This window comes from Bidens hawaiensis, unplaced genomic scaffold (genome assembly GCF_021521415.1).
Source record: "Bidens hawaiensis isolate Kalapana, Puna unplaced genomic scaffold, B.hawaiensis_p1.1 tig00005307_1, whole genome shotgun sequence".
In the NCBI taxonomy this organism is placed as follows: Eukaryota; Viridiplantae; Streptophyta; class Magnoliopsida; order Asterales; family Asteraceae; genus Bidens; species Bidens hawaiensis.
The window spans coordinates 6,374-19,001 of NW_027491338.1; the positions used below are offsets into that span (position 1 = coordinate 6,374).

At 31.7% G+C, this 12,628-nt stretch overlaps 1 protein-coding gene across 1 annotated transcript; it reads right to left on the minus strand.

The window, feature by feature from the left end:
- Window positions 1–8,864: 8,864 nt before the first annotated feature.
- On the minus strand, window positions 8,865–12,181 carry LOC143629576 (putative methylesterase 11, chloroplastic). The gene is made up of 5 exons (XM_077098814.1): window positions 11,843–12,181; window positions 10,749–10,985; window positions 10,067–10,210; window positions 9,859–9,987; window positions 8,865–9,215 (listed from the first exon to the last, which is right to left on the minus strand). Exons 1-5 carry the CDS (start codon window positions 12,179–12,181, stop codon window positions 8,943–8,945), a joined length of 1,122 nt encoding a protein of 373 aa, XP_076954929.1. The 3' UTR covers window positions 8,865–8,942.
- Between the last annotated feature and the right edge of the window lie 447 nt (window positions 12,182–12,628).

The window sequence follows — 12,628 nt, forward strand, 5'->3', positions numbered from 1 at the left end:
TTTTGTTTTTTTTTGTTACACACGTAATATATGTTGTAACATTTAATACAAAACATCGAAACATAAAAAAAATTGTTTTGCTATTTTTTAACATGTTTTTTATATGTTTTCAGGAGAGAGAAAAAGTTATATTTATGTTTATATTTTTTATTAACTTTAATTGTGAACCACAATATTTAAACTTTAATTTAAAACATGTGGTTGAGAATGAGTTTTTAGAGTTTTCACAACTCAAGTGGGTTTTTATTTTAACCTTACCCTATATATAAATAAATATATATATATATATATATATATATATATATATATATATATTAGGGGAGTGATATTTTAAGAACCATATTGAGTTTTAAGAACATAAGAACTTAATTCTTAGCCAAACATTTTATTAAATGGATTGGATTGTGCGATTGAGATTAAATCTGACTAAAAAGTCAAAGTATGAGAGAGAATAAAGTTGTAAGTGATTACACTAATTTTTACGTCCGTTACACATGTGTAATAAGTCGACTCGGCGAGTAAAAAATTCAATAATTTTTTTACGTGTAACTTACATATATTACGCATGTGTAAAAAAAATTCGAAAAAAAAAAATCGTTACACTGAGTTCTTTCGAGTTCTTAAAACTCAAAGGGGTTCTCATTTGAAATCTCCCCTATATATATATATAAATATATATATATATATATATATATATATATATATCAACAATAAGTTATTGGACAACAATGTAAAATTCGTTATGGGTATTGTGTACTAGTTAATTCTAACTGCCGGCCAATGTGTTTGGTTCCCCATGAATAAAGCTCCCTTTAATGGAAACTTTACACTTAAATAATTTAACAAATGGTGTTGTTTTTTAAGTATTATAATTCAACTATTGAGAGTTTTAGTTACCTCAGTTTACTTGTCAGGTTTCGATAAAGTTTCCATTTTTGGAAAGATCAGGCTTTCGGTTAGGTTCCAAGCCACCGTATGACCATAGAAGCTATATAGTATATTTATATCAATAGGATAATGATTTTTGTTTGAAACATCAAGTCATGGGTTTACAAAAGTTAACAATACCGGTTATCACCGATGTTGTCATTTTTAATGAAATTTCTTGAAATAATAGTTTAAATAAACGGATACTTTTGTAACTATAACTTCTCATTTTTTAGATATATATATATATATATATATATATATATATATATATATATATTATAAAATTGAGTTATATTCAGGTCTGATATTTCAGAAATTTTGAGGTGGTACCGTTTTAGTCCTCATACCTTCGTTTTAACGTTTATTTTGGCTAAAACCAAGTTTAAGACTTAGATAGTTTTTGTAAAATAAGTAAACACTCAAATTATGATTTTATTGGCTCACACTTTCTGTTAATATTAGAAACTTCATAACTTGTATTTTTCGAAATGCTTGTTCGGTTTAACTCGGTTTAACCGTAACTTGCGTTTAGCGATCATTCTTGACAAATGAGGTGTTATATCCATCAAAAATGTTTTACACCATTAAGATAAAGTGCATAAAATTCATTTTTCTAGAAAATATATATTTTATACATTTGAAGCATTTTAGTCTTCAAAAGTCGGCTCGTTCGTCAGTTTTAACGAAATAACACTTCTAAGCTCCTAAACGGACCTTTCCTAAATCCGTTTATCCTCAAATGTTTTATAGATTATTTTGGCACATTTAAAATCATGATTTTTTTTTTCTAAAAACATAGTCTTGTACTTTCAATTTTTAAGAAATAATCGGTTTCCAAAAATGCCCTTTCGTTATGATTTTAACAAAAACTCACTTTTGGTCATCTAACTTGTTAAGACATGAGATAATACATAAAGATAGGCTATTTTGGCATTTTATTGGTTTTGAAAATATGTTCATGGCTGCATTTCCGCTAACGGGCCCGATTTTGGCTCTTTCGGGTCTTAATTCAGCTTTAAAAATGACGATTTATGAAAAATGGTTCCGTGTTAGATTATATATCATTATTATAAGATATTTTAAGTATATTTTCTATAAAAAACATGTATTTTATCTTTTGAAACAATTAGACTTATCTATGCTGGTTTATTGTCGGTTTTAAGCGAAACACGTGTCTAGGCTCGTAAGCGGGTTTCTTTTCCTAACCAAATTCGTCCTAAATATTTTATAACTTGTTTTTAGTAAACAAAATCATATTTGTTTCTGTTTGAAATAATATTTGTGTGTAAACACAATTTACGGATATAATTCGTCCAAGGTTTATTCCAAAAATACCCTTTTAGCTATATAATCAGCTAAAACTCAGTTTTAATCATCAAATCAGTTATGCCCTGTTATAATATAATAAAATATGATGTAATGTCATATCTTGGTTCATAAAATGACTAGGGTTTCGGTTAATGTTGTTGTTTGGGTTTTTGGCCCGTTAAGGACATGATTCGGTTTTAAATGCGATAATTCATGTAAAGTGGTTACGGGTCAGATTATATATCATCAAAATATTATTTTTATGGCTGCAAAAAGATATCATACTATTACTCGGGTTTCACGGCTTGTTTCTTATCAAAAGGGTCACCAAAATGTCGGTTCTGGTGGTTTTCTTACTCGGTTAGATATTAACTTTTGGGGCTGGTCTTTACCAGATTTGAGATCTTAAATATTCATGTTTAACTTCTAGAGCTTTTGTTAAAATTACAAAAGTTAATAAGGTCACTTGTCGGGTAATAAGTTCTGTAGGATCGTGTCATTTAATGAAGTTTTACGGTTCAATTTCTTTGCCTGTTAGTTAGTTTAAAAACAAAGTTTTTGTTTATAGATCTAAATATTTAGAGGATTAATTTTCTATTACATTAAATCAGTTTTTTACCATGTTCATTAACAAGTTTTGAGATAATTTTAAGCAAGATTATTTTCTGGTATGGGATGGTTCGTTTACAAGTTTAACGCACGGGTTTAATACGGAATCAAAGCTTCGAATAATATGTAAATAGAAACGATTATTATAGGTGTAACGTTCGTTAAATTTCAAACCTGAAACCTGACCCGTTTTAAATTTTTTTGGATATTCTTTTATTTTTAATTGATATATTTGTTAATAATGTTATTGCAATGTTATAAATTAATACCAAGTTTCATTTTCATGTATTTTATATCTTTATTTTGCTTATGCAGTTTTATACTTTTAACCTATCGTAAGTTTCGTTTCAGGATACAAACTATAATCATGTTATTCAAATCGTTCAATTAATCCGATTCAAGACCAAATTCAATTGTTTAATGTTTCAAGATTCCATTTTATGTTATTATTAATAATTCTTTACCACTATTTCTATGTTACAACTCAATTTTATGACCCATTACAAGCTTTGAATGATATTTATGATCCATTAAACATTTTTTACCAATTAAAACATCTCTAGCTCAATTCACTTTATAATAGCTCAATTCCTTCTCATTTCCTTACCACTCAATTTACAAAAGATTGTTATTATTCTCTTATTTTGGTGATTTTTACCTACTTTGATGTTATGAAGTCAAGCCGTGAAGTTCAAGATTTCTTCTTTTATTATCTAAGTTCTTCTTACAGGTATGTCATGTTTGTATGTTTTGTGTATTTGGTCGTTTAGAACTTAATGTTATATTAAAATTAATTTTAACATTAGTGTTACTTCATAAAAAAAAAACTTGACTCGCTTATGTATTTATTCGATTCGGTTTAGTTATTTTATTTATCCAACATCTAAAACCAATTCTTTTTATCTCACTTTCTGAAATATAATATTGTTACCATGTCGAAAACGAACCCAACCTAAAGTTGGGTTCGAGTACGACCGAAAACAAGCCACTCGCTTAAACTCATTTTTGGCCTGTTTGAGATTTTTCTTGAAACGAGCACGACTTAGTAACATGACTATGAAATATCATACCCTTTATAAATAATTAAATTTAATCAACTTATAAACTTTACGATGGAAACTCTAAAAATATACAATTATAGAGTATATATATATTTTTTGCTTTTAAAGGTTTAAAACACTAAACCATGAACTGAATCTTCTAAGTCTTCCATTTCCGTTTATTTTCTTGAATTGTATTTTGAACCTAGAAATATTTTCTAGGGCCGCTCGTCGAACCGAACTCGTCCGGTTCAGCTCGCTTAAACGCATTTTCTCTTTCACTCACTTACTTTACCAAATGAGTTTTTCATAACCCATTTTTCACTTTTAACATTTTTGGGGTGTAACACGTTACCATGCTTTCTTTTTTACTTCATGATCGTTGTTTGCAAACCGATTCACAATTATGTCATGCATGTTAATAATATTCTTTCATATTGTTTATGATGACTATACATGTAAAATGTGCAATGTGTTTATCGCTTTATGGTTGGTACATCAAACATCGAAGCGGGAGGGTCCGACGGCACGTACCTACGCCGCCTATACTATGTCCCGGTTGGACTAAATGGTGGTTATCTTTTCCTTAGGTTGGGGCGTTATTTTTGTAGTCATTCCCCTACGTTGGACCGTTACTTTTGGTTGCTTTTCTTTTACTTTGTGTTTAAATATAATGCATTCTTGACAGGTGAATCGACACATCTTTTATATGTGATGTTGACCAAAATATATTATTTTAAACGTGTTGCAGGTTGAATTCAATGATGTGCTAAGGACAAAAAAAACTAGATCGACCTTAGGTTTTATTCAAATGAATAATAATGTTTTCATTTCGATGTAATGTTATTTGGCTTATTATCAAACTATTTGTGTACTTGCGAAATTATGAAATAAAATAAATATATTGTCAATATTAATAGTGTTACGAGCTTTTGAGTAATCTATACGTTGCACCCGGGCGTGTTCTGCTTAAATCCGGGGTGTTACAATAGGGTTAGTGTACCTTGAATGGGTTAGGGGTTCACGAGTGGAGTCGAGCTCCGATTCTTGGATGGTTCCAGGAGCAAAAACAGAAACTTCAGCTTCAATTAGGTTATTGATTCAGTAGAAAATCAAAGGAATAGGATATAGAATGGGTTGAATAAGATTAGAATGTTGATCACTGGATTTCTTGATGACTTTGGACTGATTTGGATCCTTCAGCAATCAGCAGAGAGCTATCAGCAAAGAGAGAACAGGGAGTTTGAATTTGTTTAGCAAAGTGAAAATTTATGTTTGATTTAAGTAATAGAGATAGAAGGAGAACAAATGTGGTTGCGAGGATTTTTCTTGGTTGAAGAAGTTATGCAATTGTTTTGATTGGAGAAGGAAACTGCTGAAACGTGAATGGAGCAGGGGTGGTCAACAATGCTAATTGGACTGCCAGGGATTTGATCAGGATTATAGAGATAATATCTTTTAATTATATTTTGTATTTTTAAAACCTGTTATTTTTATAAAGCTTAGAAAATATGTTTTAAATAATTAACATTAGGCTGCTTTTTACATAAAAATCATGGTATTATATTGTTTGTTATTATATTACACGTCGCAATTCTTGTTTATCAGTTCTTGTTTCATTTTGATTCGGTGACCAGACGTAATGTAGGAAGTCATTTTATGTTTGAGTTATACAGTTTGGATACCCGGTAACAATAAATATGTGTTGGGATGGTTCTTAAAAATTCTAAGTTATCAGGTTCAGGTTCATTTGGGTTAACCGAGTCCCGGTTTCGTTTGGTTGATTTGAGTCAAGTCCATGTTATAAATTATGGTATTATTATTGGGCTTATCTCTGTCTCTATAGGGTTCTACATAATCATTGGGTCGAGACTATTAGCTATAATCTCTACGGTTCAGGCCAAGCCTGTCAATGTACGATTCGCTCCGACTATTTGACAAACATCAAACTTGGTATCTACGATATAATTTCCTAAAAAAAATTCTAGCCCTATTTTTCAGGTTGTTACATACACCATAAAATGACACATCAAAAGGCTAAAATAAAATGAACTACTATAAAATGTACACATATTTAATTGATATAATACCAGGCCCGGCCCATGAGGGGCGACCGTCCCAGGCCCAATCATTTTTTAGTCCCGAAACGAATTTTCCCAATTAATATATCTATAATATGCAAACCCAAAAACTTTAACATATTTAACTCTAGTGTAGGTTGGTGGGCATGTAGATGATAGTGTGTATCCATTCCTTTTCTTGTAATTTCCTCAATACGAATCCCTTAACCCTTATTCTTTCTCTCTATTTTTTTTTTTCTGTGGTTTTCCTTTATGTAAGGTTTCCTCAACTGCAGGTCAAAGTCAAGCCCAATCTGAAATTTAGGTCTTATAGCTATTTTTTATCTAAACTAGAAATGTTAAGGCTACAATACATTTCGCAAATAGGCCCCTTTATTTTCATTAAGTGGCCTTATTACATGTGCCCAATTCTCGTTAAAGCTCAAAACACAAAACTTGTTTGTAGATTATTGTCACACCCAGTTCCATGGGTCTAGAAGTGTGACCAATATTGAGTATATGTTGTATAAATATACCAGAGTTGCAAGTTTGTTTTGGAGGAAGACTTCGTTTAAAATACAATATTTATTTATTCTATAATTTCTCAAATATTAAATACCCGAGTGATTTATAAAAACGTTTCATCTGATTATAAGCATTTTAGTAATTTAATTGAGCCATCTTCATATAGCGGGCATCTAGCTTCATAAATTACTCTAATTACTTGCTATAACCGCTTAACGTGTTTTCCTAAAATGTGGGGTAAATACGTCAGCTATATGCTAGCGAACACACAGACTAGAAACTTATATATATGAACCTAGTTATTCCCTCAGGTATTTTGTGTGACATTCATCATTTTTCAAACCCGAAAACCTGACCCATTTTAAAAATTTGTTTTGAAATCAAACCTTTTGTTATTATAAGAAAAGATGTCATTTTATGTTTTCTTCATAATTGTATTATATAACCGACCCGGTTTGTTTTCGGATTCATCGTCAATAATAAAAGAATGTTTTTAATGTTATAATCATGTCCCATACTTGTCGTGTCGGTTTACTATCTTTAACGGTGTTTAATTCACTTATTTTGAACTCGAAATCGACCTAAAACAAACTACATCGACCAATACTGCCAAAAACCAAAGTCTGGCCTAAACATCCCCCTCGCTCCACGCGTAGGGATGGCCTCTGCCCTACGCGTAGCGCTACCTACCCATCAGGTCAGGAGAATTCGTTTTTCGGTTCGCTTTCGATCGTTTAAGCACTAAACTTGTGTTTCTCCATCCAAATTGATCAAGGCCTGACCCATAACTGTGTTATCTGTCAGTAAACTATTTTTCATCTCAAAATATATTACTTTAATTATGAAGCTTTAATTAAATTCAAAAGCAACCGATAAACCTCTTTACATCTAATTTCATTGGTGGAGTTTATTGCTTTCTTGTCTCTAACCCTGGTAACCTGGCTATATAAATACACTCTCTTTAACCATTTTTCTGTTGGCCCTCCCTTCTAGTCTACCCAATTTCGGATTTGTAAGGCTAATTAAGGTGTTCTTACCTAAGTTGACTTAAAAGTCAAGCAGAACCTTTGCTTGCTTTTCAATCCGAATCGGGTAGATATTTGTTGAAATTTCATTTTGTTTTTGTCTTATAACCATATTAGAATGGTTTCCCCACTTCAAATACATTTGATTAAGGGTCTTCATATTCCAAATGCCCATTTTTGCATCTTAAGGCTGTTTTGGTGAAATTTGGGATTTCTACTCGTATAAACCTCTAAGTTCTTATAATTTATAGTTTGTAAGTTTTTATAAGTTCATTTTTATAGTGTGGCCATGTTGGAACTGAGTTTGAATTTGACTTTAGGCAAACACTCATTTAAACCCGTTTGGGGTGTTAATGTTTATAAGTTCATTTTGTTTTTGTCTTATAACCAGATTAGAATGGTTTCCCCACTTCAAATACATTTGATTAAGGGTCTTCATATTCCAAATGCCCATTTTTGCATCTTAAGGCTGTTTTGGTGAAATTTGGGATTTCTACTCGTATAAACCTCTAAGTTCTTATAATTTATAGTTTGTAAGTTTTTATAAGTTCATTTTTATAGTGTGGCCATGTTGGAACTGAGTTTGAATTTGACTTTAGGCAAACACTCATTTAAACCCGTTTGGGGTGTTAATGTTTATTCATACTCGGTTACAAAGACACCAAAATACTTAGCTATTGTTTTGTAGTTATTTTACAAGTTAAAGGCAGATTGATACTGAAATTGGTCTCATAACAAGCCTCAGATTAAATAAACCAAATAAACCACCTTAAACTGAATCTTCGCTTAAACACACGAGTTGATGTTTAAGCGACCGATTATTGTATTTTCTTTCTAAGTTTCTGTTTTATTTTAGTTTCTTATTAGTTCTTATGTTTTGGATATGTGGTCACTAAATTTTATTTTTTTTAGTTTTTCAACATAACAACATATATTGCAAATCCCGACCCCCACATGTTCTCCTTCATTACTTTCTAGACGCACAAAAAATCCGATGAGGCTCGATTTGAAGATTTAGTGACCCGATTTGAAGAAAAGTTGCATGAGTGACTTAATTTTAACACTTTTGAAACTTGGTTACTATTCTATGAGATATTCCCTTTTATAAATTATATTTGAACTATTTATTTATTTATTTCTTAAAAAAGCCAAAAGTTTCTAAATTAACAATATGCCACCAATTCTTTAAAAATAAACCAAGAAAAGTGTCCATTTTGGCTTCTCTGTTCACTATCTTAATCTTTTGTAGTTGACAAAACATTTGTATAGATGTGCAATTGTATACGACTGCTAAAAATCATCCTAGCAATCAAAACAAACCTTAGCATATACCCTTGAATGACAGTTTTCCACGCAAATAGCTTTTATTTGATCTCAATGTTTAGCAGTGTATTGATGTGTCCCATAAGTTTTGTTATATGCAACTGAGTAAAATCTCTTTGATCTTATTTCATCGTTGCAATCTCGACTAGCAACTTGTGTAGGGCTTGAGGCTTGGAGAAAAACGGGCAGTGATCTGCCCCTTTGAGACGGAAAACTTTTTCGGGCGGGCTTTTATTTATCATTATTTGTTGGAGAGTGACTGGTATGGCGTTGTCTTCGGGGGCTTCTATATAAAACCGTCTAACACAACCGTAGTTTGAATCAGAAAGAAATAGCTTCTCTAGAATGGGTGAAAACGGAATTGGCCTCATTGAGACGCATGCTAATGCCACATCCTACAAATAGAAATGAACATGTCACGGAAACAACATATTTTATAAACGTGTTAAGAGCATTCTCATCCAACCCCTCATATTATTTGAGGGGTGTTTTTATAATTTAGAGAGTAATTCAGGGTGTTGTGAGTGAAGAGTTTTTATATTTTAGAAAAGTAGTGATTTTTCTGTATACTTGAAAAGTTACTGTTCATCACCTATAATTTTTTTAATATATTTTGAAAGTGGATGGGATGAGAATGCTCTAAGGTGGCAGGTTTGACTCATTTACTTATGAATGGGCTGATTCAGGTTTTTTGTTTATGTCGAGCAAGTTGAATGAGTTGAAATTGGGGGTGTCAAGCAAGGCAGGTTAACAGGTTGAACGTTGAAACTGAACAAAACTAATGCATTTATTTGTGTCAAGGTGCCAACCCTAATCGTAATTAACACATTGATTTTTATAGACAAAAATATGTATCAAAAACTGACCCCGCACTAGCTAAAAAGTAGTCGGTCTCAAATTTCAACCCAAACTCATTTTGACTCGATGCTCAACTTGTTTGACCCGCTCATATAGTCATTCTGCCACGTCTAATGAACGAAATAGGCATTAAAGATTAATATTTTTACAAAACCATGATTGAAAAACAGAAAATTATACCTTGGCAGAACTCTGATTGAATAACAGATATAGATGAGACTTGTCAAGATCTATAGCAGTTGGAGGCTGATTGTTCCCATTTGCATACAAAAAGTTTTGAGCATGCCTCATTAGACCATTTGTATCTTCCTGAAATATTTTTATAATTTATTTAATCTGCAAATTGCTTGTAAATTATCTAATTTGAGATTTTATTGTACAAACAAACCTTGAGGGAGAACATATCAAGTGTGCTTTGTCCAGTTTTCAGCATTGAAGCAGCAATGAAGACGGCTTTCGCGACTTTAGTTGGGAATAACTCCATTGCATACGATATGCATGCCCCACCAAAGTCATGACCAACTAAAATCACCTACAAGATTGAGTAACCGAGTTTAATACATGGTTTGCGAATAAGCATACGTTCTTTTTATTTTATTTTTTTGCATAGTGATATAAAGTAACAAATGCATAAAAACAAAAATTATTTGTACACATGTCAACACGTAAACCTGCCATGCCAACCCGAACCTGACAGATTTAGCGAAGCATGTTCATACGTTCCACCAGCAACTAGCCCGGACCCATTTAGACTAAACTCAAGCCCACAAATTTTGTGTCAAGCTTCTTCTCGTGTCAAAAATTCAAACTGTACAACTCGCTGAGTCAGCCTAAATCTAACCCATTTAGATAAATATGTTCACAGATTCGATCAACAACCAACCCGAGGCACAAGCCATTTAAACTAAAATCAAACTCGCAAACTTTAAGTATAGTTTCTTGTCATATATTGGCACCCTAAATGGAACTTAATTTCAAGTACCTTTTTCTATAACATAATTGTTTAATATGTATTATAAACTGAAATGATAACTAGATTGTAAAGAAATTGGATAATAGAAGATATTAACCTTTTCTTCTTCCCCAACATTTTTGAGAAAATCTGTGAGCGGCTTTGCGTATTGTGAGAGGCTTTTGATAGCATTTGCATCAAACATATCGATTCCACAACCGCTTGAATCAATTGCAGTGACTTTGAATTTGCATTCTTGTAGAAGCGCAATTGTTTTATACCAACACCATGCTCCAAAACCACCTCCATGAACAAGAACAATATGACTAGTTTCCAATTCATCATGATTTACCTCCTGTTGAATAACAATCACATCAAGCCATATGTCATGTTAATCTTTTATTTTTCATCATTATATATTACCTTATCATCATCAAATCACCATACTCCTCCATGAAACTACAAGACAACAAATCGTTCGTCTACTAGGTTCACAGTTTGGACCGGATTTAAGAACCAGCGTCATAGATGATATAACGGTTAATATACATATATTATATATAGGCAAAAACTTTATATATTATTGTGAATTTGTAATTTCAATATAAAGATATAAAGACTTGAATAAATAAAATTTGGTGTCTTGAGTAACAATTAAATCATAAAATGAGATTTTGAAATAACTAAATCATAAACTGAGACTTAGAAAACCAAACAAAAACGAAAAACAAAACTAAAAAAATTTAAACCAATTCCGATCACCTGATTCATTCACCGGTCCGACCACGACAACTGGGGAACAGTTAAACATGCTTAAACAAACAAGTTCCATGTCTGGTTCCGGTCCAAGCAGGCCGGTCTGTCGTGGTTATAATTTTCTATTAATAGAAAAAAGTGTTATTATAATGTACTAGTTATTACCTTAAGTTAATATGTTTCTAAAACCTATAAATTTATTAAACGAATAAAAACGGTTGAAGAAAATATTAACGACAAAATAATATAACTATATGGTAAAACATTAAAGATAATATAAGTAGTATCTTCTTTACCTAAAATGTAAGTTACTAAAGGTAATATAATCAAAATCCATATGTTGAAAAATATTAAAAGTGTTCATATTCCAATAACTTTTAACCAAACATATAATCAGAATATGAAAAATTAAATAATAAGTTTTTCAATTTGTTCGTTTAAAAAAAAAAAAAACACCTGATGAAGAAGCTGTTGAGGAGGAATCGTAGGATCACCAACCGATCGACATCTAGTACTACAGCTCCGACGAAAAATCTGCTGAGCATGCCGTAGAGAAGTTGATCGATCGAATGACGGCAAGACATCGCCGTTTTGCTGCTGCTGGAAGAGGAGAGCAGCAGCGATGGCATGTTCTTGAATGATAGCATTAACATCGTCCACGTTTTCCTTCTTAACAGACGAGGATCGAGCACGAGACCGTCTGTTGTTAACCGGCGACGCAGTGGATTGATTTGATACGCGTTTGGAGTAAATTCTCCGTGTTCTTGTTGATTTCCTTGAGAAACATATCCCCATTGTTTTGATTTTGGTATGTAGATTGAGAGAAAAGGTGACTGAAGAATAGCTTTACAAATTGTTTGTAACAGCACCTTTAATAGCATAGGACCTTTCTCAAAATGAATATTTATTAAAGGATAATAAATATTTTTACTTTTTCATTTATTATAAAATATTTAAAGGATCGGGCGTTAAGTTTTAACGCTTCGAGCCTTTGACATTTTAATGGTTCAACTAGGGTTTAGACTTTAGAAACAGGAAATTAGTTGTTTAACCTTTATTTTTTATACCTTTTTAACAGCATATTGTAAGAATGTAGTTATTAGTTATATATGCATTTTAATCACACATCATCTTTATCATTTTAAAGAATTTAATATAAATATATGAGTCTTTTTTAATAAAATGAAGTTCAGACCGTGAATCGCTAAACCAATAACACTGGTAAGTCCAACTGACCCACCT